The following is a 26,084-nucleotide window of genomic DNA, read 5'->3' on the forward strand; positions in this document are numbered from 1 at the left end:
ATACGCTCAGTCAAGTTGAATCATTGCTTGATTTTGTTGTCAAAAATGTTTTAGTCAAAAGAAAAAAATCTTATAGGCTATTGGTATAATTATAATTTCGCAGTTAAAGAGCTTACACATTGAAATATGCAAGTGAACCTTGCAACTGTAGCAAAAGAATTTTGCAAGAAGGATATGGAAGATATGATGAATTCCTTGCAGCGTGAAGGTATTTACCTAAGCTGCGCCTTTGCAACTGAATGACTGCATCTGTGCACAGATCTTGGTAGTGCCGAAGGATGGTTTGTCTTTGAAATATTAGAGTCTTTAGGATTGCCCCATATGCGACCTTTGGCATTTTCATATGAGATTAAGTTACCAGCCAAGTGTATTTTTCAATCGTTGTTTTGATTTTTTTCCCTTATAAAGCTTTAAAGAGTGTATGTCTAATTTTTTTAACCTATCTTTACTACTCATTAAAATTTTAGTTCAATTACTCAAAAGTCAAATAACAAAATATTTTACCCTGTTATAACACAGGGGCATATGTGCTAGTATATAGATCAACAGAGGAAAAGTGACATCGATGCAAGATTCTACGTATGAAATGGTTACAACTGGATCACATATTCTAAATCCTTTTGCACAATAGTCTAGGTGAGATAAAAAGGTCCCACTTGGGTACCCCAAAACCCACATAAAGGGTAATATTTGTACGCCCGACCATAGGCGTACATACGGCTGTCCTACACATCGTTCCCATGCAAGCCCAAAAATAAATAAATAAATTGAAAACCGCCGCCCCATCTGGGCCAGAGCCATAGTCTGGAGTCCGACTGACGGCCATCTCGGGCTATTGGTGGCCCCCGCGTGTGACCACGCTCATGAGTCCACGCCGGCATTAGGCTCATCGGCGTCGTCGAATGCGGCATCGTCCACTCCTCCTCGCATGAGGCGCCGTGGTTGCTGCCCTCCCTACAATTGGCGGTGCCAAGCACGCCGTCCCCATTACAATTGGTGTGATCCAAATTGGAGCCGGTAAATCTAGCCAAGAATGCATGATTGGCCACGCATCCCCAAGTTTCTGCATACTTCTCTTCTTGATGTTCCAGATACCAAGATCTTTCCGCAATATCGGGTGATATGATGGAGAGTCGACGTCGTCCGTGAGATAGCTGCAGTTTGCTTCTAATGTTGTGTCCTTAGTCGAAAGGCAGACAACGGCATTGAATCCAAGGAAGATTGTGTACTCTCCAATGTCCCGAAGCTCTACCAGCTTCTGCCTATTTGCGTCAACCTTGAAGACTAGGACTTCCGTTGTGTTGACCTCATTATCACGCAGCTCCTCCTCAATGCCAATCTGTTGTTCGTCATCCGTGACGGTTTCACTGAGCTTGTCGTTGTCATTCTTGTTTGCCAAATCAATGCAATCTTGGAGGGCAACGCGCACCACGTCTTTGTATGACGCATGATTCTTGAGTTGAACGTCGATGTTATTCTGCATCCTACACACCTGCAGGAGTTGGCCTGACGGCATGACAACGAGGTACATATTGGCAACACTCGCTCTTGTTACATTTCGCATGAACTTGGTCACCGACGGCGAAGATCCATTGAGATCCAAAGCATGGATGTAACCTTTATTGTGTAGAACGTAGAACAAGCCCTCCTTGTCATTATAAAGAACATCCTTGATGCAGGTTTCAAAGTCGGGGAGCGATGTCCATCGCTTGTCGCCCGGCCTGGCAAACAGGAGCGTACACCGCGTCATGTGCATAATCAGGACAGTGCATGCGGTCACCTCGGCTGTGGGGGAGATGGCGAATCGGGCATACTCCGCCTCTCGTTCCCAGAGGATGTGTCAGGCCCAGCCTTGATCATCCCCTGTTCCAGCGTGCCAGAAGTGTTTCAATTCGTCGATCGTCCATCTAACGGCTCACCTGCCTGCGTACCGGTTCGCCAGCTGAAACGATCTCCAGGCGTTCATTGTTGATCTAACGGCTGCGATGGGTCGCTGTAGCTTTTCCGACAAGCCATGTGCTCTGTTCACTTTCTGTTCTTCTTTTTCACTCGTGTAATGCCTATAAAGCTACCCATTCCCCTCATTCTGAACTATGTTGAATTGTATCGGGTGTAAACCCTAGCCGCCGGTGGCGTGCAACTGGAAGAGATACCTGAAGATGAGATTGCTGATCACGCGTATAGAAGAGGGCAGAACTTTCAGGATGGAAGAAGAAGCACCCTCACTGTCAAGCCAGCAAAACTGAACATTTTTGAGTTTGAGGGACAAGACCCTGAATCCTGGATTCAGAACCTCGAGCAGTATTTTGCTGCGGCTCGAACACCAATTGAGCATAGAACAGAAGTGGCCATTTCATACCTCAAGGGCCCTGCAATTCAGTGGTGGAGGGGAACTGGATATGCCTCTAGTAATGTTCCATGGCATAAGTTCTGTTCATGTCTGTCTGACAGGTTCTCTCTGGATTCAGCTTGTGACATTGTAACCTCCTTCCATGCAGTTCAGCAGACAACTACAGTCACTGCTTATGTGGAACAATTTGAATAGCTAATGAATGTAGAGAAGGGAGAATCCTGCAATTCCAGATGATTATTATGTTTCTAGTTTTGTGTCAGGGTTGAACACTTATATTAAGAGCCATGTGGAATGTTTCAAGCCAAAGGACATGCAAACTGCAGTATGGTATGCTAGGAGAATGGAAAAGTCCCAGTCCCCAAATCTGGTTGTGCAAACCAAACCTTATTTCCCTCAACCAAGAAGACAGGTCCTGTTTGAGCAACCAGACCAAGCACCCACAAGTACAGTTCTTAATAGAAATACTATGATTCAACAGGCTAAACAAAATTAGGTCTGCTACAAGTGTAGAGAACCATGGGTGCCTGGTCATAGACAATCTGTAAGATGAGTCAGAGAGCACAAATTCAGGCACTGCAGGCTCAGGGCAGTGACAATGCTGAAACAATTTATGTGACAGATTTTGATGATCCTGACTTGGAAAATTCTGAGCCCCTTCCTGAGGAAACAGTGTTGCAGGTGTCAATGCATGCTGCCATAGGTATTGGAGCTGCTAAGAACACTTTTATTTTGACAGTGAAAGTGGGCAACACCACTGCTACTGCTTTAGTAGACAGTGGTAGCACCTCTACATTTGTTTCTCCTGAGATGGCTGCTAAGCTGCCTGTTGCAGCTACTCCTAATCCCAAGATAAAAGTGGTGGTTGCAAGTGGGGGAGTGCTTTGGAGTGAATTTACAGTAAAGAACTGTCCCTATGAAATTCAGGGCCACAAGTTTTCTGATGCTTTCAGGGTGTTAAAATTAAAAGGATATGATATGATCTTAGGGGTGGATTGGTTAAGAAGATACAGCCCCATTCAAATGGATTTCATAAAACTGGAAATGAGGATTTCTACAAAGAGTGGCCAGTTTATATCTTTTGTGGATGAAACTATACCACTTGCTGATATAACTGAAGCTACTGAACATCCAGATAAGTTGATGGAGCAAGTTGTCTGTGGTTTTTTTCTGTTTACCTCTTCTGGGTGTGAGGTGGTGGCTGCAGCCCAGGAAATTCCTGCAGAACTGTTGCCCTTATTGGAGGACTATGAAAAAGTTTTTCAGGAACCTCAGGGACTGCCACCTAGCAAACCATGTGATCACAGAATTCCACTTATTGATGGAGCTAAAGTGTGAAAGTATCGATATAGTTGACTAGAGGGGGGTGAATAGGCAACTAACAATTTTTAGCTTTTCTTTGCCAATTTAAACTTTGCATCAAAGTAGGTTGTCTAGATATGCAACTAGGTGAGCAACCTATATGATGCAACAACAACAAGCACACGAGCAAGCAAGGGATATAACGTAAATAAGTTTGCACAAGTAAAGGCACGAGATAACCAAGAGTGGAGCCGGTGAAGACGAGGATGTGTTACCGAAGTTCCTTCCCTTTGAAGGGAAGTACGTCTCCGTTGGAGCGGTGTGGAGGCACAATGCTCCCCAAGAAGCCACTAGGGCCACCGTACTCTCCTCACGCCCTCACACAATGCGAGATGCCGTGATTCCACTATTGGTGCCCTTGGAGGCGGCGACCGAACCTTTACAAACAAGGTTGGGGCAATCTCCACAACTTAATTGGAGGCTCCCAACGACACCACGAAGCTTCACCACAACCGCGGTGACCTCAACCATCTAGGGTGCTCAAACACCCAAGAGTAACAAGATCCGCAAGGGATTCATGGGGGAATCAAATTTCTCTTGGTGGAAGTGTAGATCGGGGCCTTCTCAACCAATCCCGAGCAAATCAACAAGTTTGATTGGCTAGGGAGAGAGACCAGGCAAAAATGGAGCTTGGAGCAACAATGGAGCTTAGAGTTGGAAGAGGTGGTCAACTCGGGGAAGAAGACACCCCTTATATAGTGGAGAGACAAATCCAACCGTTATCCACCAACCCATTCTGCGCAGCACGGTACTACAGCGCCTGAGCTGCGGTACTACCGCAGGCCCAAGCGGTACTACCGCCTGAACGGCACAGACCTGGCCAGCCCAACCGCACTGAAGCGGAGAGCGGTAGAACCGCACGAGCGGTACTACCGCATCACCTTGTGGTACTACCGCAAGGCAGGGAAGGTCCAGAGAACGGGGAGGCACGGACATAAAAAATTATATCCGTAGAAACTTCCGCTGAGTTAGAGTCGATGCAAAAATCTGACACGGTAGTATAGTAGGAGGAGCGGTACTACCGCATGGCGGCTGAGCCAGGCCAGGGCGCGCGGTACTACCGCGCACAGGACGTGGTACTACCGCGGAGGGCGCGGATGTAAAAAATTACATCCGCCCCTACTACCGCTGCGCAGCAGCACTTGGCCTGGGGGCCACGGTACTATAGCTCCTGAGGAGCGGTACTACCGTGGGTGAAGGAAATATGCCCTAGAGGCAATAATAAAGTTATTATTTATTTCCATATATCATGATAAATGTTTATTATTCATGCTAGAATTGTATTAACCGGAAACATGATACATGTGTGAATACATAGACAAACAGAGTGTCACTAGTATGCCTCTACTTGACTAGCTTGTTGATCAAAGATGGTTATGTTTCCTAGCCATAGACATGAGTTGTTATTTGATTAACGGGATCACATCATTAGGAGAATGATGTGATTGACTTGACCCATTCCGTTAGCTTAGCACACGATCGTTTAGTATTCTGCTATTGCTTTCTTCATGACTTATACATGTTGCTATGACTATGAGATTATGCAACTCCCGTTTACCGGAGGAACACTTTGTGTGCTACCAAACGTCACAACGTAACTGGGTGATTATAAAGGTGCTCTACGGGTGTCTCCAAAGGTACTTGTTGGGTTGGCATATTTCGAGATTAGGATTTGTCACTCCGATTGTCAGAGAGGTATCTCTGGGCCCACTCGGTAATGCACATCACTATAAGCCTTGCAAGCATTGTAACTAATGAGTTAGTTGCGGGATGATGTATTACAGAACGAGTAAAGAGACTTGCCGGTAACTAGATTGAACTAGGTATTAAGATACCGATGATCGAATCTCGGGCAAGTAACATACCGATGACAAAGGGAACAACATATGTTGTTATGCGGTCTGACCGATAAAGATCTTCGTAGAATATGTAGGAGCCAATATGGGCATCCAGGCTCCGCTATTGGTTATTGACCAGAGAAGTGTCTCGGTCATGTAAAGATAGTTCTCGAACCTGTAGGGTCCGCACGCTTAACGTTCATTGACGATATAGTATTTATGAGTTATGTATGTTGGTAACCGAATGTTGTTCGGAGTTCCAGATAAGATCACGGACATGACGAGGAACTCCGGAATGGTCCAGAGATAAAGATTGATATATGGGATAATAGTGTTTGGACTCCGGAAGGGTTCCGGATGTTTCCCGAAATGTTTGGGTAAGAGAACACTTTATTTGGGCCAAAGGGGAAAGCCCACAAGGTTTTTGGAAAGCGCAAAAGGAAGTTTTGCCGAGTCTTGGGGCTGGGTGATTATAAAGGTGCTTTACAGGTGTCTCCAAAGGTACTTGTTGGGTTGGCGTATTTAGAGATTAGGATTTGTCACTCCGATTGTCGGAGAGGTATCTCTGGGCCCACTCGGTAATGCACATCACTATAAGCCTTGCAAGCATTGTAACTAATGAGTTAGTTGCGGGATGATGTATTACAGAACGAGTAAAGAGACTTTCCGGTAACGAGATTGAACTAGGTATTAAGATACCGACGATCGAATCTCGGGCAAGTAACATACCGATGACAAAGGGAACAACGTATGTTGTTATGCGGTCTGACCGATAAAGATCTTCGTAGAATATGTAGGAGCCAATATGGGCATCCAGGTTCCGCTATTAGTTATTGACCAGAGAAGTGTCTCGGTCATGTCTAGATAGTTCTCGAACCTGTAGGGTCCGCACGCTTAACGTTCATTGACGATATAGTATTTATGAGTTATGTATGTTGGTAACCGAATGTTGTTCGGAGTTCCGGATAAGATCACGGACATGACGAGGAACTCTGGAATGGTCCAGAGATAAAGATTGATATATGGGATAATAGTGTTTGGACTCCGGAAGGGTTCCGGAATTCAGCGGAAGGGGTTCCGGATGTTTCCCGAAATGTTTGGGTACGAGAACACTTTATTTGGGCCAAAGGGGAAAGCCCACAAGGTTTTTGGAAACCGCAATGGTCCAGACGCTGGGAACCCTGGCGTCTGGCCCTGGAGTCCAAGAAGGACTCTTGCCTTTCGGGCGAAACCGACTTTGTGGAGGCTTTTACTCCAAGTTTCAACCCCAAGGCTCAACATATAAATAGAGGGGTAGGGCTAGCACCCAAGACACAACAAGAAACACCAAGCCGTGTGCCGGCAACCCCGTCTCCTCCAGATTATCCTCTATCATAGTTTTCGTAGTGCTTAGGCGAAGCCCTGCGAAGATTGTTCTTCACCAACACCGTCACCACGCCGTCGTGCTGCTAGAACTCATCTACTACTTCGCCCCTCTTGCTGGATCGAGAAGGCGAGGACGTCACCGGGCCGAACGTGTGCAGAACTCAGAGGTGCCATGCTTTCGGTACTTGGATCAGTCGGACCATGAAGACGTACGACTACATCAACCGCGTTGATATAACGCTTCCGCTTTTGGTCTACGAGGGTACGTAGACAACACTCTCCCCTCTAGCTGCTATGCATCACCATTATCCTATGTGTGCGTAGGAACTTTTTTGAAATTACTACGTTCCCCGACAGTGGCATCCGAGCCAGGTTTTATGCGTAGATGTTATATGCACGAGTAGAACACAAGTGAGTTGTGGGCGATATAAGTCATGCTGCATACCAGCATGTCATACTTTGGTTCGGCGGTATTGTTGGATGAAGCGGCCCGGACCGACATTACGCGTACGCTTACGCGAGACTGGTTTTACCGCCGTGCTATGCACACAGGTGACTAGCGGGTGTTAGTTTCTCCAACTTTAGTTGAACCGAGTGTGGCTACGCCCGGTCCTTGAGAAGGTTAAAACAGCACTAACTTGACAAACTATCGTTGTGGTTTTGATGCGTAGGTAAGAATGGTTCTTGCTCAGCCCGTAGCAGCCACGTAAAACTTGCAACAACAAAGTAGAGGACGTCTAACTTGTTTTTGCAGGGCATGTTGTGATGTGATATGGCCAAGGCATGATGCTATATTTTATTGTATGAGATGATCATGTTTTGTAACCGAGTAATCGGCAACTGGCAGGAGCCATATGGTTGTCGCTTTATTGTATTCAATGCAAATGCCCTGTAATGCTTTACTTTATCACTAAGCGGTAGTGATAGTCATAGAAGCATAAGTTGGCCAGACGACAATGATGCTACGATGGAGATCAAGGTGTCCCGCCGGTGACGATAGTGATCATGACGGTGCTTCGGAGATGGAGATCACAAGCACAAGATGATGATGGCCATATCATATCACTTATATTGATTGCATGTGATGTTTATCTTTTATGCATCTTATCTTGCTTTGATTGACGGTAGCATTATAAGATGATCTCTCACTAAATTATCAAGGTATAAGTGTTCTCCTTGAGTATGCACCGTTGCGAAAGTTCTTCGTGCTGAGACACCACGTGATGATCGGGTGTGATAGGCTCTACGTTCGAATACAACGGGTGCAAAACAGTTGCACACGCGGAATACTCAGGTTAAACTTGACGAGCCTAGCATATAACAGATATGGCCTCGGAACACTGAGACCGAAAGGTCGAGCATGAATCATATAGTAGATATGATCAACATAGCGATGTTCACCATTGAAACTACTCCATCTCACGTGATGATCGGACATGGTTTAGTTGATATGGGTCACGTGATCACTTAGATGATTAGAGGGATGTCTATCTAAGTGGGAGTTCTTAAGTAATATGATTAATTGAACTTTAATTTATCATGAACTTAGTCCTGATAGTATTTGCATAACTATGTTGTAGATCAATAGCTCGCGTTGTTGCTCCCTATTTATATTTTGATATGTTCCTAGAGAAAAACTAAGTTGAAAGATGTTAGTAGCAGTGATGCGGATTGGATCCATGATCTGAGGATTATCCTCATTGCTGCATAGAAAAATTATGTCCTTGATGCACCGCTAGGTGACAGACCTATTGCAGGAGCATATACAGACGTTATGAACGTTTGGCAAAGCTCAGTATGATGACTACTTGATAGTTTAGTGCACCATGCTTTACGGCTAAGAATCAAGGCTTCAAAGACGCTTTGAATGCCACGGAGCATATGAGATGTTCCAAGAGTTGAAATTAGTATTTCAGACTCATGCCCATATCGAAAGGAGTGAGACCTTTGACAAGTACTTTGCCTACAAGATGGAGGAGAATAGCTCAGCTAGTGAGCATGTGCTCAGAATGTCTGAGTACTACAATCACTTGAATCAAGTGGGAGTTAATCTTCCAGATAAGATAGTGATTAACAGAATTCTCTAGTCACTATCACCAAGTTACTAGAACTTCGTGATGAACTATAATATGCAAGGGATAACGGAAACGATTCCCAAGCTCTTCGTGATGCTGAAATCGACGAAGGTAGAAATCAAGAAAGAGCATCAAGTGTTGATGGTTAACAAGACCACTAGTTTCAAGAAAAGGGCAAAGGGATAGAAGGTGAACTTCAAGAAGAACGGCAAGCAAGTTGCTGCTCAAGTGAAGAAACCCAAGTCTGGACCTAAGCCTGAGACTAAGTGCTTCTACTGCAAAGGGACTGATCACTGGAAGCGGAACTACCCCAAGTATTTGGTGGATAAGAAGGATGGCAAAGTGAACAAGCTATATTTGATATACATGTTATTGATGTGTACTTTACTAGTGTTTATAGAAACCCCTCGGTATTTGATACTGGTTCAGTTGCTAAGAGTAGTAACTCAAAACGGGAATTGCAGAATGAACAGAAACTAGTTAAGGGCGAGGTGACGATGTGTGTTGGAAGTAGTACCAAGATTGATATGATCATCATCGCGCACTCACTATACTTTCGGGATTAGTGTAGAACCTAAATAAGTGTTATTTGGTGTTTGCGTTGAGCATGAATATGATTAGATCATGTTTATTGCAATACGGTTATTCATTTAAGTTAGAGAATAATTGTTATTCTGTTTACATGAATAAAACCTTCTATGGTCATACACCCAATGAAAATGGTTTGTTGGATCTCAATCGTAGTGATACACATATTCATAACATTGAAGCCAAAAGATGCAAAGTTAATAATGATAGTGCAACTTGTTTATGGCACTGCCGTTTAGGTCATATTGGTGTAAAGCGCATGAAGAAACTCCATGCTGACGGAATTTTGGAATCACTTGATTGTGAATCACTTGATGCTTGCGAACCATGCCCTATGGGAAAGATGACTAAAACTCCGTTCTCCCGAACAATGGAGCGAGCAACTGAATTATTGGAAATAATACATACTGATGTATAAGATCCGATGAGTGTTGAGGCTCGCGGAGGGTATCATTATTTTCTGACCTTCACAGATGATTTGAGCAGATATGGGTATATCTACTTGATGAAACATAAGTCTGAAACATTTGAAAAGTTCAAAGCATTTCAGAGTGAAGTAAAAAATCATCGTGACAAGAAAATGAAGTTTCTACGATTTGATCGCGGAGACGAATATTTGAGCTACGAGTTTGGCCTTCAATTACACTACAAAAAAAGACACATCCGTGACATTTTGGGCCGAACGAAAAAAATTATGTCATACATATGACACTTCTATGACAATAATTGTGACAAAACCGGGTATCATCATAGATGTGGTGGGCTCCTACTTCTATGACAAAAAATCATGACAGAAAATGGGTTTTTCGTCCTGCGCAGGCCGGAGACGCAACTGCATGACATTCTTTGGGCCGTCCATGACGGAAAAAACCATGGTAGAAGCGAGGGGGAGGAAAATTTCGGGGAGTTCCCGGTTACGGTGGGAGGTCGGGGGCCGAGCGATGCGCGTTTCTCTCGTACACGTACGCGCGTGTGTCGAGGCATTGGCTCTAACTGAACCCGAGTGAGGCGTTGGGCTCTAACTGAACCCGAGCGATTGCACTGCAGGCTACGCGTTACTGAACCCGAGCGATCGATCGATGGCTGTTAACTAAACCCGATAGAGCAATTCCTTCGCTACTGCTGCTACCTGAAGCCGATCGATTGGATGAATAGTGAGCGTTGCTGCGGGGCGGGGGGGGTTGGATGAACAATGAGCGGTGGCGTTGCCTCTGGATGAACGGGACCCCGTGGTGTGGAGGGCTGGATGAACAGTAGACGGTGGAGGGGTGCTCGTGAGGGGTGGTTGAACAGGACCCCATGGTGTGGAGGGCTGGATGAACAGTAGACGGTGGAGGGGTGCCCGTGGAGGGGTGGTTGAACAGTAGCCGGTGGAGTAGCACGCGGTGGAGGCTGGATGAACAGGAGCCCGTGGAGGCTAGAGGAGGTCGACGGTAGCCCGTGGAGGCTGGAGGAGGTCGACGGTGGAGATGAACAGTATCCCGTGGAGTCCTGTTTTGCGGTACGCCACACCCCTCCTGATCAACAGGACCCCCGTTTCGACCGTAGGAGGTCCGTTTTGTGGTACGCCACACCCCTCCCGATCAACAGGACCCCTGTTTCGACCGTAGGAGGTCCGTTTCGTCCGTTTTGCGGTACGCCACACGCCTCCCGATCAACAGGACCCCCGTTTCGACCATAGGAGGTCCGTTTCCTCCGTTTTGCGGTACGCCACACCCCTCCCGATCAACAGGACCCCGTTCTGAACGTAGGAGGTCCGTTTCCTCCGTTTTGCGGTATGCCAGGCCTCGTTTCCATCGCCTGTTCCGTCCAAGTTCTCCCGATGAACACGACCACGCATTCCGTTCCGACCCAGCTGGTTGGCTCCCACGCGTTCCGTTGCCTTCCGATGAACATGACGCATTCCGTTGGCTCCCCATGAACACGACGCATTCCGTTGCCTCCCCATGAACACGACGCATTCCGTTGCCTCCCCATGAACACGACGACGACGATGTTTCTCCGTTCCGACCCAGCCATGTACACGAGCCCTGGCCGTACGTATGCGCGAGTAGGCGTTCGAGACCCCGCCCGTATGTACACATACGTGGCCGTATTTTCTTTCTTGCACCCTGGCCGCTGTACGTACGTGTACATGCTACGTGCGCGCCTCTACTACGACACGTGCACGCCTCTACATCGACCAGTATGTGCGTACACGTTTGCGACCAGAATGACAACGCTACGTACGCTTCAACTAGGTGGGTCCCGACTGTCAGGTACTTCCTTGCCTGCGAAGATGTAGCTGGTGGGTCCCAGCAGTCAGGGGGGCGAATCGTTTTTTTTTTGCCCGGACGCACTTCCTTGCGTGCGAAGATGTAGCCGGTGGGTCCTAGCAGTCAGGGGGGCGAATCATTTTTTTTGCCCGGACGCACTTCCTTGCGTGCGAAGGTGTAGCTGGTGGGTCCCAGCAGTCAGGGGGGCGAATCATTTTTTTTGCCCGGACGCACTTCCTTGCGTGCGAAGATGAAGCTGGTGGGTCCCAGCAGTCAGGGGGAAACGTTTTTCCGTGAAATACAGTGGCCCGTCCGGGGGGTCCCAGCTGTCAGGTGGAGGAATCATTATTTTGCGCATAATAAGGAGGCACTTCCTTGCTGCGGCCGTGGACCCAGCTGTCAGCCTCTCCACGTACAGTCCACGTTCGATGGAAGTCGTTCCTTGACCACGTTGACCAGGCCGCGCCGAGAGCACCACGGCGGTGGACGACGGCGAGGCCTAGGAAGGGGACGACGCGGAGCCAGGGAAGACGCGGCAGTGGATGCCCGCGCGGAGAGGAGTACGAGGGTTCACTGGTTCGGCTGTGGTGTGAGGCTGCCGTCGCCGCAGGGCCTGGCCAGGAATGGGAATAGTAGGGGGCGGTGAGGCCTCCGCGGCAGCACAGCCGGCCACGGGAGGCAGGAGCATGCGGCACGACCGGCGCTGCTTTGGACGGCTCGAGCAAGAAGACCAGAGGTTGAAGAAGCACTACGGCTGTTGGATGGACATCGTACGGTCACTAGAGCTAGAATCGTTCATATTGACTAAGTTGACAAAGCCCTCCGTCCCCGTCAACTTAGTTGGCCCACAAGTCATCCTCCCACTATGGTGGGTCCCAGCTAGCAGGGGGGTATTCATTTTTTGTGCGTAATAAGGAGGCACTTCCTTGCGTGCGAAGATATAGCTGGTGGGTCCGACATGTCACCGGGGGGAACGTTTTTTCATGAAATACAGAGGCCCTTCCGGTGGGTCCCAGCTATCAGGTGGAGGAATCATTATTTTGCGCGTACATTCCACGGCCGATGGATTTCGTTCGTTGACCACGTTGACCAGGCCGCGCCGAGAGCACCATGGCGGTGGACGACGGCGAGGCCTAGGAAGGGAACGACATGGAGCCGGGGAAGACTCGGCAATGGTTGCCCACGCGGTGGGGAGTACGAGGGTTTACTGGTCCGGCTGCCGTCGCCGGAAAATAACAGGAGGTGTGGGTGAGTAGAGGAATGGCCTGGCCAGCAATGAAGTAGGGTGGGGCGGTGCGGCCTGTGCGGCAGCACAGCCAGCCACGGGAGGCGGGAGCAGGCAGTCCCACCGGAGCTGGTTTGGGCGGCTGGAGCAAGAAGATCAGATATTGAAGAAGCAGCACGGCCGTTGGATTAACATCCAACGGCCACTGCTGCTAGAATCGTTTGTGGACTAAGTTGACAAATCCAAAGTACACGTCAACCTAGTAGACCCACAAGTCAGCCTCCAAATCTGTCCCAAACAGCATACAGCCCGAAATTTCTAGTCAGATTCAAATTAATTTTAATTCTAAATATACCTTAATTTAAATTCAATGAAATTTTACCCGCACAAAAACAATGAAATTTAAAATATCAAAATCCGAAAGAAAACTGTATTTTGGAACTAATTGCCTGTTTGCTGTATTTTTCATTTTACAGCCCATTTATTACTACTTATAGCCCATTTCTTATTACTTATAGCCCATTTTCTGGGCAAAATGCATCCCTCCTTGTCTTGGAAGATTTCCGGCCCAGCAGGGCGTAGAAAAGCAAGTAGGCCTACGTTGGTTATTCTGCAAAAAACAAAATAGCTGGCTAGCCATTTTCAGAAAGGAAAAAAACAAACTGGGCTGGTCATGTGCTAAACATATGAAATAAAAGCCTGGGCTAGACGGGCCACGGGTCCCGCACAACCCAGTTGATACCCTTCTCCGTCCCGAAAAAACAAAATTACTGCGCGCGCTGCTGGGTCCCTACTACCATCCTCACCATGTACAGTCATCTCCTTATTCCTCTCGGTTGTTGACCATGTTGACAACACCGGAGGGCGGCGCCGCGGCAAGCGAACCAAGGCGGAGGACGATGTTGAGGCCTCGGACGGGAACGAACAGGAGTCGGGGAAGATCACAGCCAGCCGTGGGAGGCGGGAGCAGGCGGTCCCGCCGGCGCTGGTTTGGCTTTGGCGGCTCGAGGAAGAAGAGACTGAAGAAACGCAACAGACGTTGAATGTCAATCCAACGGTCAAGGTTGGCACAATCGTTTGTTGACTAAGCGGACACCAAGTAGCATACTTTTTTATATATAGGAAGAAAACTGCGAGGAAAATGCGTTCGTCTGCCGTCCTCCTCACAGGGAACGTTCGCCACATAAGTGAATAGCACCCTTGGTTTTCAACCGAGAGGTCTTGGGTTCGAGTCCCAGGAACTCTCAATTTTTTCCTCCTTCCTTCCTCGCAAAAAAAAGGGAAAGAAAATCAAAGACTTGGGAAGGCGTACAGAACAAGCTAGTGTACCAGTAAAGAGACGTTGCCGAGTTTTAGAAAAAAGAAAGACGTGCTCCTGTAGCTGGTTCGAATCCAAACCTAGACTATGACTATATATGGTGCTATGCTACTCTGCAAGTAATGAAACTGACATATCCAACGTTCGCTTCTCCTCTTCTCTACTTACTCTGCCTAGCATCAGAAGCTCTGGCCGCAGCAACCATGTCTGTTGGCTGCTCGTCCACCTGCTCTTCAGCAGGCAACAACCAGATATGCGCCAAGTCGCCACCCGTACCATCGCCTGTGGGTCTCATCACACCCCCGCCGGCACACGCACCACAGCCGATCGCTCATCACAACCCGCTGCCGTTGGTGTGGTGCCACTGCTGCAAATCACGCAGAGTCATCCGTCGCGTCTCAACCACAATCCGCAACCCTGGCCGAGTCTTCTACAAATGCCCGAATCATGGGGTAATAATATGTTTAAGTGTTGTTCTGCTACTTTCAGTTGCTGATTTTTTAATAGTTTGGTTGATGATCTTCCAATTTGATTCGTGCAGAAAAGGGAAGATTCGTGTGATTTGTATTTCTGGGAAGTTGCTGATGTGGGGGAATGCAACTACGCTGATTATTTGGTTAGCCGAGGAATCCCAATACCAGCAGGTTGGGGTGTTGGACAAGTAACTGAAGGAACGGCAGAAGAGGAAGATGCAGAGCAGAAGATTAAAGATGCAGTTCCTCTGATCATGGCCAAGCAACAGCTGCTGAACGGCCTTGACAGGAATGAGGAGATGAAAGAGCTTGTGAAGATAATGGGCAAAATCGATGTGCTCTATAGGATGATTGTCTCTTTATTTGCAGTGTATGTAGCACTCGTGACGTGTTCAGTGGCTACGACATGAGCACTTTGCTGAAACTAGTAATGAATGAAACCTGTGTAGCAGGCTGGGCGTAGTGTTGTGAACATCTAATGATTTCTATTAACGGAAATCAGGGGGTATCTCCTTTTCCTCATATGAATAAATAAATAGCAGAGGCCCTGTCGGGTCAGCTTTGTTCTCACTCGAAAACGTCGAGCAAATTGCAGTCCAACAGCAAACTATGTCATCAAATTCAAGTTTCACAGCCAAATATGAGTACAACTAAACAACAATGTCATCATGTTTTAGTTGTCATACAATCACCAAACACAAATCAGCATACATAACAAGTGATGTTCTCACAGCAAAATACTAAACAACATGTTCATCAGGTTTCAGTTGTCATAGCAAACACAATTTCACATAGTAGATAAAAAACCTCTTCTGACAGGCAAATACGACAAAAGCAATGTACTCATCATCCGCAGCAGCAGCGTCAACATCTTCGCCATGTGTATCAGTATGAATCGTAATTCTCCACGGTGTCATCTTCTTCTTCGTCTTCAACGTCCTCGAACGTTGGCTTCTTCTTGATCAACTCTTGTATGTCCACAGCATGACAGGCAATCTTTTCGCCGGCGTCATTGACGTGATGGTTCTCAAAGATATTAGGAACATCTGTGTTATCTTGTACATCAGGAGCAGTGTAAGCATCATCTTGTTGTGCAACTTCATTAAACGAATTCCTCTACTCAAACCTTTGCAATACTCTCCAGTCATCGCTACGTGCAAATGTGTCTTCCAAGAAAAATATCTGTGTTGCTTGATTTGCCAAAATAAAAGGCTCGCTGGTCTGGTACGCCGCCTTGACATTGATGGATTTGAAATAATCATCAGCTCTGGGTTTTGCGATCCTGGAAAACAGGTTATACCAACGACAGCACAACAGAACCACACACCGATGATCCTCGAAACTGGAGATATACTGCAACTGGACAATGTCTGTTATGTTAGCATACATTTCAGTTGTCTCTTTGTCACACGTATACGTGCTCATGATGGCACTGTTTTGTGTCTTCCTGCCTTCGTCTCGTGCAAGGGTGTTGTAGCGCACATCTCCAACAACGCAAGATTCATAATGTCTTACCCGAGTATCAGGACCCATTGTGTCGGGTGGTAGGTGCGACATATGCCAACGGGTGGCTTATCATTGTGGGAGCCAGTAAGACATCGTCGGTGCCTGGAAACGGGATAAGGCGAAGACATGCACGCCGGCGGATCTTACCCAGGTTCGGGGCTCTCCGTGGAGATAACACCCATAGTCCTGCTCTGCGGGGTCTCCGCATGATCACTAGATCAATACAAGTAGCTACAAATGCTCCTTGAGCTGTTTGGCTAGGGGAAGAAAAAGGGCAAGGCAAGCTCTCCTTTTCTCTCTATGTGGTGTGTGAAACTCTATGAGACCAACCCTTTGCATGGGTGTCCCGGGAGGTTTATATAGGCCTACCCCCTAGGGGTACAATGGTAATCTGCCTAGGCGCGGGTCCCAGCCGTCAGTGTCTGTGCTCGCCGGCTTCTCCGCCGGCCATTGGGGCCCGCCGACTGGTGGGTCCCGCCGACTGCCGGCCTCTTGGCCGACAGGCCGGCCCCACCACTTGGGGGCCTTGTCGGCGGCTGGTTACTGATGCCTCGCCCCTGATGACGAGGGCTTTGTCAAGGTAAGCGTGGCTACAGTGCCGCCGCCTTGCGGGCTCTCACTGTAGCCTCACCTCGTCTTGTCTCCTTAATGAGGCACATGTTTCGAGGGAGGGAGGTAGCCGGCTACGCCCCCGGCCGACTAGGGGAGGTCGGGCCGCCTGCGAGCGTCTCTCTGGCTAAAGGGGCCCGCCGCCCGCGGGTCGTACTGGCGCCTGTCGTGGGTGACGTTGAGGTCAACATGGTTACAGTACCGCGCCGGACGGGGGATGGCTGACCCGTACGGCGCCCTGTGGCCATGCCTATTCCGGGATTCGGGGGTAGTGGGCTGTACTGCGGCCACGCCCTGTCTTATCACCGTTATGTGGATGCAGTCTTGGTGGGTGCAGTCTTGGCCGGCTTCTGGGAGTCGGCTCTCTTCATGGCCGGCTTCTGGGAGTCGGTCCTCTTGGGGCCGGCTTCCTGGAGTCGGCCATCTCGTAGCTTTCTTCGGGAAGGTTTTTGAGGCCGGGTAGCCTTCTGATAGTCGGCCCTGGGGATAGCCGGCCGGAGGAAGGCAGCCCGATGCTCTGGATGTTTGAAGGCTCGAATGGCCTGATAATTTTTTGAAGAGCCAGGGGGAGTCGGTTAGGCTACCCGTGGCCATTTACTCCGACAGTAGTCCCCGAAGCTGGTTGGGCTTCGAGGCTGAGAGGAGGTCGAGAAGCTTGGTCAGCTTCTTATCTTGACGAGCCAGCAGCTGGGAGCCGGCTTCGGTTGGGCGCGCCGTCTTGGCAAAATTTCTAAAGTCGGAAGGCGGGAGTCATTTGGTGCGCGCGCCGGGCTGCGGGCCGGCCGCTCGCAGCCCGCGAACCACGTGGCATCCTCCGGCTGAAAAAAGAGCCTGCCAACCGACGCGCGCAACAGGACGTCGCCGCAGGCCGGGGGCTCACCGCTCCTACGCCTAGGCCCAGGCGCAGATTCTCTGTGGCCCAAAGCTGTCTGCACGCCTTCCGGCGGCGGTTTCCGCACGCCGTTAGGGCGTAATAATCGCGGGACGTGGGGGAGTGGGCGCAGTTAATCCCATGTTCCCCCCACGCCTCGCCTCCTCGGCTTCGCCGCACGAGGCTATAAGTAGGGGGAGGAGGGGAAGCGGCAGACGCTCGCACGCTCCTCTTCTCTCCGCCATCTTCTTCCTCCTCCTTTCCATCGCAGCAGCGCCTCGCCGCCGCGCCGTCCCACCAATCTTCACTCCACCCCGCAGCTTTGCCGCCGCAGGGCCGTGCTTTCTCCGCCGCCGCACCCTTTCTTGCCAGCTTCTCGCCATCATGCAGTACGGCGGGGACTGGGACGGCTCCAACGTCCATATGGACCACATCGACTTCCTCCGCAAGACGCGGCGGTTGCCCGGCAAGGACCAGGTGCGGGTCCATCTCACGCCGGAGAAGGAGATCACACCAGCGCCGGAGGAAGGCGAGCGGGTAATCTTCCGCTCGCACTTCCTGCACGGCCTCGGCCTGCCGGCGAGCGCCTTCTTCTGCTCCTTTCTCGAGTTCTATCAACTCCAGCCGCACCACCTCACCCCGAACACGGTGGTGCTGCTGTCCGCCTTCGTCACTCTATGCGAGGGCTTTCTTGGCGTTCTCCCGACCCTCGAGCTCTGGGGGGAATTCTTCCAAACCAAGCTCGGCACCCGCATGCAGGGCGTGCCGGCTCAGAGCGGCGCCTTCATCGTGATGCGGAGGCCGGCAGCCGACAACCCCTTCCCCGTCATCACGTTGATCCAGTCGGTGAAGCACTGGCAAAAGTCGTACTTCTACGTGAGGAACGTCGCACCGCAAGGCGACTACGTCAACTTGCCGGCTTACGTAGCCGGCCCGCCAGCTGGGAGGCGGCCCCAGTGGTCCTATCGGGCTGTGACGCTGTCGCCGGCTGGAGCCGCGGCCGTCGCCCGACTCTGGGTAATGATCCAGTCGGAGGGCCTGACTGGGTCCCACTTGCTGGCCGCCTTGGTCGCGCGTCGGGTGCTTCCGCTTCAAAGCCGCCCTCATCTGATCTGTTAGATGAGCGGCCAACTCGATCCGAGCCAGATCTGCACCAAGGATATGCCTCATGACGAGGTGGCTCATATGGTGAATTATCTTGCGAACTGCAAGCTCTTCGCAAAGTGGCGGTTTGGCAAGGAGCCGTACTCCCGTGCTCATCCCCCGCCTACGGTATGCTTTCTTTATCCTTTCTTCTCTTAGTTTTGTCGCCAAGTTTTTCTTGGCCGACTTTGACCAGTCAGCACGTCTTGGCAGAGCCCTCTCCTTCGACCTGCGGCCGGGTCGGGGGCGGACCGCCGATTTCTCCCCGACCGGGCGGAGCATGACTTGGAGGACCACGATTTGGGGGCGGCCGCCATGGACGACAACACCGAGGCAGGAGGCGGCGAAGCAGGCAGCTCCGGGCTTGGAGCCAGCTTCGACGACTGGCCGGATGACGACGAGGCGGAAATCGTCCCACGCCGCCAGCCGGCGTCCGGCCATGGCGCGGGTTCCTCCGCCGCGCCGCCTGCTCGGGGCGGCGGGCAGAAGCGCCGGGCCGCGTCGGGCTTGTTCGGCAGTCGGCCGAAGAAGCCCAAGGGCGGGTCGGCGGCGACCAGGCGGGATGAGGCGGCCGCGAAGGCGGCCCGCTTCCGCAAGGTGGTGAAGCAGCCGCAGACGGTGTCGGCGTAAGTGTAGATTCTCTTGCATACTATTTCTTCTCTTCTTGTCGATTTCTGTCTTTGTCTTTTCTCAAAAATCAGGGCTCCGCTTTCTCTTGAGCGGGTTGCTGCCGCCTCCGTGGTTGGATCACCGGGAGGATCCGGGAGCACCCGCCATGTGGACCCTCGCGCCAAGCTTCAAGCGGCGACGGAGCAAAATGCGTGGGAGGAGTGGGAGGCGGACGAGCTGAGGGCGGCTGCCGCCAAGGCGGCACAGGAGGAGGAGGAGGAGGCGAAGGCACGTGCCGACGCGGCGGCCAAGGCCCAGGCGGAGGCTGCAGCCGCGGCGATAGCTGAGGGGGCCTTGCTTGTCACCCCTCTCTGTGTCGCGGCGCCCGAGGTCCCGGAGCCCCCGCCGGAGGGAGCCGGCGGCGACCTGTCGGGGTTGGAGAGGGAGGACGACGTCATCGTCCCGGAGAGGGAGGCGGCACCGTCCTCGCCTACTGGGGCGGCCCAAGGCAGCCGGCCTAACGTGCCGCCTGCGCAATCGGCTAGGGGCGAGCTGGCAGCGAGGACAGACATGGTGGTCCAGTCGCCATCGCGCCAGCGCGCGGGGAAGGCCACTTCGGCTCCGGACACGCAGAAGGCCGCGGGCTCTAGCTCGTCGGCCCAGGACGTGGAGGCGGCCAGCGCCAGCTAGGGGTGGACGCCGGGTGGAGGGACGGCTGTGGTGAATGTGGCGGCGCAAGAAGTCCGGAACCGGCTTCAGTCCCAGGCCGTAGCGTTGAGGCAATATAATGACGAGTTCCACGCGACGCGGGCGGCCATTCGGGTAAGTCTTCCCGTTTTTGCTTCTATATCTTGGTTTCTTCCGTGGGGGCGCGTCAGCGCACCCACTGGGTGTAGTCCCCGAGTTCCGAGTCGGCTGCTGAGCATGCGGCTTGGAACTTCTTAGTGGGCTTTGTTTGCTATTTTGTTCTGATTCGCTTCCCTATCTGACTTGCAGGACTACCACAACCTCCGTGCGGCTGCCTTCAACTCCCAGGCTCGGGAGCTGACCTAGAAGAATGTTGATCTATCTGAGAGCCGGGGTAAGTGCTTCATCTTTTATCTCACGTGGGGGCGCGTCAGCGCACCCACTGGGTGTAGTCCCCGAGATTCGGGCCGACTGCTGAGCAGTCGGGTCGGATCTTTCTTGACGACTTCTTTCTTATTGCTTTTTTCTTCTCTGCCATATCTGCAGCGGCCAACGCCAAACTGAGGGAGCAGCTGGGTGGGACTCAGGCCGCTCTTCGCGCTAAGGAAGCCGAGTTCGACGCCTTGGCTCAGGAGCGTGACCGCCTGGTCTAGAAGCTGGCCGACCAGGAGGAGAGCCACAAAGCGGCCTTGAAGGCGGTGCAGGACAGCGAGGCCACCCTCCAAGCCGAATATGAGATGGAGGCGGCGAGCTGGACCGAGGCGAGGCAGTCGTTGATCAACGGCTACGGCCAGATCGAAGACTTGGTTGACGGTAGGCCGCCCTCTTCTTCGTCCCTTGCTTGCCGCTTGCCGTTTGGTTCACTTTCTGACTTGGTATTTTTCTCTTCTTTCTCTTTCTTTCTTGTGCAGAGTACTTCCCTGGCTACTCTACTGCCGCCAACCAGGTCGTCGAGGCCCACCGCGAGGCGCAAAGGCAGGCTGGCGCCAAGATCGCGCCGAACGCTCGCCGGTCGCTTGAGGAACAGCTCCTGGCGATTCAAGCCCACCTCCAGCCGGCTCACCGCATGCTCCGCCGGCTTCAGCGTGTTGGGGCGCAGGTGCTGGCCGCTCTCTGGCCCGGCGAGGTGATTCCCCGCACCCCCAGTCGGACTGCCGACTGGCTGGAGGTAGCGGCCGGCCGCTTTGAGGCTTGGAAGGCTTATGCGGCTCAGTCAGGCGCCAGGCGGGCGCTAGAGTTCGTCAAGGCCTGGTATCCTGAGCAGAGCTTGGACCAGCTGGCCACCTGGCGGCAGGAGGCCGACACGGAGCTGAAGCCGGTGCGGCCGGCTATCATCCAGCAGGCCTCGGCGATCGCCGACTACACCGACACCAGCGCCTTTGCTCCTGAGGTGGATGACAACGGCGTTGCCCAGCCGGAGGAGTGGTTCGGGCTGAACCCGGCAGATGGCGAGGACTCGGCGGAGGAGATCGACTCCAGTGACGAGGGCGAGGAGGAGGAGGAGGGTGAAGACGCCGCGCCAGATGGTGGAGCAGCCGGTCAGCCTCAGCTTGACCATGCCTCCAGCAACAAGGCGTGTGCGAGCGCACCGCCTGCAGCCGGCGATGATCAAGCCGAGACTCGCCAACCAGCCACTCCTCCAGCCGGCGCTGCCGTCTCCACCGACCAGCCTGGCTCCCCTGCTGCGCCCTTAGTCTAATCTGCTGCCTCTACTTTCCTGTTTTATTACTCTTGGAATAGTATTTTGTTAAGTTTGCACAGTTCCACCCACTGGGGGTGTATTCGAACTATATTGACTGCCGGCCTGTTGAAGGCCTTATGTGTAAATATAATCATGCATGTGTTTGGCTTTCCATTGTTCTTTGCTTTTCATCCTTCGGCTATTTCCTTTGCCGCCCTCCCTTGGTTGCCGCCTTCCCAGCTGGACAGCTGCTCTGCAGTCTGTGGCTGGAGAAGTGCTTGGCCGGTTGGGAGGGCAAGTACTCTAGCTTTGTTGGATTGTAGCGAAGTGACTGGGAAGCCGGCCAGCCAGCTGTTTTGACAGCCGGTAGGCGTGGTTGGAGGCCGGCTTGTGTTATATAAGTTCGTTTAGTCCTTAGCCATTTTTCGTGTGGGCATCCTTTCCTGCCTTTGGCTCTTGCCAGTCGGTCAGTCGGTTCTTCGAGCTGCGACTTACAACAAGAGAGGGCTCGGGTGCTGGCACACTACTTGTCTGACTTCAGGTAGAACTTTTAATATAACTCAAGGCGGCCAGTCCCCGGGCCGACTAGTCGAACCCGGTGCCAGATAGAAAATCAAATGTAATAGTACATTCATGGGTATGACACTCGTCATTCATAGATAAAGGAGGGCAGTCCCCGAGTGCGCCTCGGGGGGCCCGTTGTCTCGTACTTAATACAAAAAGGTAGCATGATACATACTGCTTTTAACTGTAACATCTTCTCAGGAGGTTGGCGTTCCATGGTCGTTCCGACTCCTTGCCGGAATCATCCCTCTTGTGTGCTCTTGGCTTCTGTGCGTCGATCAGGTAGTAGGAGTCGTTGTCTAGGGCCTTGCTGATGACGAAAGGACCTTCCCAAGGGGCCGAGAGCTTGTGCTGGCCGGCTGTTCATTGGATCAGCCGGAGCACAAGATCGCCCTCTTGGAAGCATCTTGGCTTGACCTTCCGGTTGTGGTAACGGCGCAAACCATGCTGGTAGATGGCGGACCGGCTGAGTGCTAACAGCCGGCCTTCTTCCAGCAGGTCGACGCCGTCTTCTCACGCTTCCTTGGCCTCCGCCTCCGTGTACATGGTGACCCAAGGCGAGTCGAACTCGATGTCAGTTGGGATGACAGCCTCGGCACCATATACAAGGAAGAACGGAGTGAAGCCGGTTGACTTGTTCGGGGTAGTACACAGACTCCAGAGGACAGCCGGCAGCTCATCGAGCCAGCAGCCGACCGAACGCTACAGTGGTACGACCAGTCGAGGCTTGATGCTGGAGAGGATGAGGCCGTTTGCTCGCTCGACCAGGCCGTTTGACTGCGGGTGGGCAACGGACGCCAAGTCTAGTCGGATGCCCTGTGTCGCGCAGAAATGTGCCAGTGCTCCCTTGGAAAAATTCGTGCCGTTGTCGGTGATGATGCTGTGTGGTACACCATACCGAGTAGTGATGTCTGCGATGAATGTCACGACAGTCGGCCCGTTTAGCTTCTTGATCGGCTTCGCTTCAATCCACTTGGTAAATTTGTCCACGGCGACAAGCAGATGTGTCATGCTGCCGCAGGCTATCTTGAATGGACCCACCATGTCCAGCCCCCAAACGGCAAAGGGCCAGGTGAGGGGATGGTCTTGAGTGCAGAAGCCGGCAGATGTTGCTTGGAGCTGAAGACTTGGCATCCTTTGCAGCATTTGACTAATTCCTTGGCATCTTCCAAAGCAGTCGGCCAGAAGAAACCATGGCGGAAAGCTTTGGCGACAAGTGATCTTGAGGCTGCGTGGTGGCCGCATTCGCCTTGGTGGATATCCTTGAGGATTGCTATGCCCTTCTCTGGCTCGACGCGGCGCTGGAAGACTCCAGTGACGCTACGCTTAACAAGTTCTCTGTTTATTATTGCGTATGCTCCGGCTCGGCGTTGCACTAGTCTTGCCGAGATCTCATCAGTCGGCAGCTCTCTGTTGACTAGGAAGTTGAGGATGGGCTGGGCCCATGATGCAGCTGTGACTTCTTCTGTTGTCAGTACGGCCACTGTGACCTGGGTGGGTGGGTTGGGTGGTGGAGAGTTGGAGTCGGCCACCGCCTCTTGTGTCGCTGCAGTCCCCGGGCCGACTGCTGCAGTCCCCGGGCCGGGTTCTGAAGTCCCCGAGCCGGGTGCGACTACGGCAGTCCCCGGGCCGCTTGTCGAAGTCCCCGAGCCGCCTGCTGGGTTCCTCCAGTCGGATCCGGCTGCATCAGGAGTGGGCGGTACGAAGATAGAGTCCGATTCTGGAGACTGCTTGATAGACAGTTTGAGGAGGCGCTGGAGAGAGACACCGGTTGGTATAGCATGTCGGGTGGAGCCGATCCGTGCCAGGGCGTTTGCTTGGTCGTTGTCGGCCCGTGGCACGTGGAGGAACTCGCACCCTTCAAAGTATCCACTGATCTGCTGGATGAGGAATCGATAGCTCGCCATGTTTGCGTCCTTGGCGTCCCAGTCGCCAGATGACTGCTGGACCACCAAGTCCGAGTCGCCATAACACGATCCGGCGTATGCCGAGTTCTTTGGCTAGCCGGACCCGTGTATGAGCGCCTCATACCCAGCCACGTTGTTAGAGGCGGCAAAATGGATTTGCAATGTGTATCTGTGCTTGTCGCCTATGGGAGAGGTGAGGACGATGCCGGCTCCCAAGCCGGTGCGCATCTTGGACCCGTCGAAGTGCATCCGCCAATGAGTGGAGTCGGGAGCCGGCGGCAGGTACTGGGTCTCGGCCCAGTCGACAAGGAAGTCGGCCAATGCTTGGGACTTGATGGCGGTGCGGGGCTCATAGAAGATTGTGTAAGGAGCCAGCGCAATGGCCCACTTAGCCACCCGGTCGGATGCGTCCCGGCTGCCTATGATCTCGGCAAGCGGGGCAGTGCATACGACCGTGATGGGATGCTCTTGAAAGTAGGGCTTCAGCTTCTTGGCGGCGAAGTACACTCTGTAGCACATCTTCTGGTAATGCAGGTAGTTTTGCTTCGAGGTGGACAGTACTTCGCTTAAATAATATACCGGCCTCTGAACCAACTGAGCTCGGCCTTCTTCTGGGCGCTGGACCACAATGACTATACTGACCACTCGGCTAGTCGCAGCAATGTAGAGGAGCATGGGCTCCTTCTCAGTCAGCGCTGCCAGGACAGGTGGAGTGGTAAGCATCTTCTTCAACTCGTGGAAAGCTTGGTCTGCTTGGTCATTCCACCCGAAGTGGGTGGATTTCTTCATAAGTCGGTACAAGGGGAGAGCCTTCTCTCCTAGCCGGCTGATAAAGCGATTTAGGGAGGCCAGGCACCCGGTAAACTTCTGAACGTCTCGCAACTTGGTGGGAATCTCCATTCTCTCAATGGCCTTGATCTTCACAGGGTTGCACTCAATGCCGCGTTCGGAGACCAAAAAGCCTAGAAGCTGGCCGGCTGGTACTCCGAACACGCATTTCTCGGGGTTGAGCTTGATCTAGAATCGGCGTAAGTTGGCAAATGTTTCTTTGAGGTCTTCCAGCAGGGTGCCACGCTTCTCCGTCTTCACCACTGTAACATCCCAAATTTTCAATTTGGAATGTTATACATAGATCATCATTTGCATATCATGTTTTATTGCATTTTGACAAATCCTCGATAAATCCTAAGCAACTCAAGGACCCTCGGAGAGAGTTGGGGATTTTCTCGTATTTTCAAATTTGATTTTTCAAACGAGGATTTTTGTTTTAATTATTTTTCTCTCCGGAAAAATAGTTCATTTTAAAATAAACGAGAGGAGAAAATATGACTTCTCCAAAACATTGAAATACTGGAGGAAAAATGTTAAAATCATTATTTGGAATTTATTTGGATTTTATTTGCAATTTTATTGCATTTAAAAATATGCATGTTTTCAACATATTTATTTTTGATTTTAAAAATGTTCACTCTATTCTAGATTTTCTAACTAGACGGGGAAAATTTATTTCATATTTTTCTGATTTTTATTTATTTTTCTACGCAATATTTTCCGCGGAACTTATTTAAAAAAAACACGCGCCCGCGCCGGCTGGGCCGAGCCCAAGCCGACGGCCCGCCCCGTCGCCCCTCTCCTCTTCCCGCACGCGACGCCGCCGC

General features: G+C 51.6%; 1 protein-coding gene across 1 annotated transcript; it reads right to left on the reverse strand.

The window, feature by feature from the left end:
- Positions 1 to 212: 212 nt before the first annotated feature.
- On the reverse strand, positions 213 to 1,750 carry LOC109780580 (uncharacterized). Its single transcript, XM_020339159.1, has 2 exons — positions 1,072 to 1,750; positions 213 to 328 (listed from the first exon to the last, which is right to left on the reverse strand). The coding sequence occupies exons 1-2, from the start codon at positions 1,748 to 1,750 to the stop codon at positions 213 to 215; spliced, it is 795 nt and encodes a 264-aa protein (XP_020194748.1).
- Positions 1,751 to 26,084: the final 24,334 nt, after the last annotated feature.

The sequence above is a fragment of the Aegilops tauschii genome, chromosome 2, assembly GCF_002575655.3.
Source record: "Aegilops tauschii subsp. strangulata cultivar AL8/78 chromosome 2, Aet v6.0, whole genome shotgun sequence".
Classification (NCBI taxonomy): domain Eukaryota; kingdom Viridiplantae; phylum Streptophyta; class Magnoliopsida; order Poales; family Poaceae; genus Aegilops; species Aegilops tauschii.

What these genes read in the sequence shown, in the direction of transcription:
- LOC109780580 (XM_020339159.1), bottom strand. Translation starts at nt 1,750, where the DNA reads ATGACGCGGTGTACGCTCCTGTTTGCCAGGCCGGGCGACAAGCGATGG. An exon ending in CTGGAACATCAAGAAGAGAA is followed by an intron (nt 329 to 1,071) that starts GTATGCAGAAAC and finishes AAAATGCCAAAG; the next exon opens with GTCGCATATGGGGCAATCCT.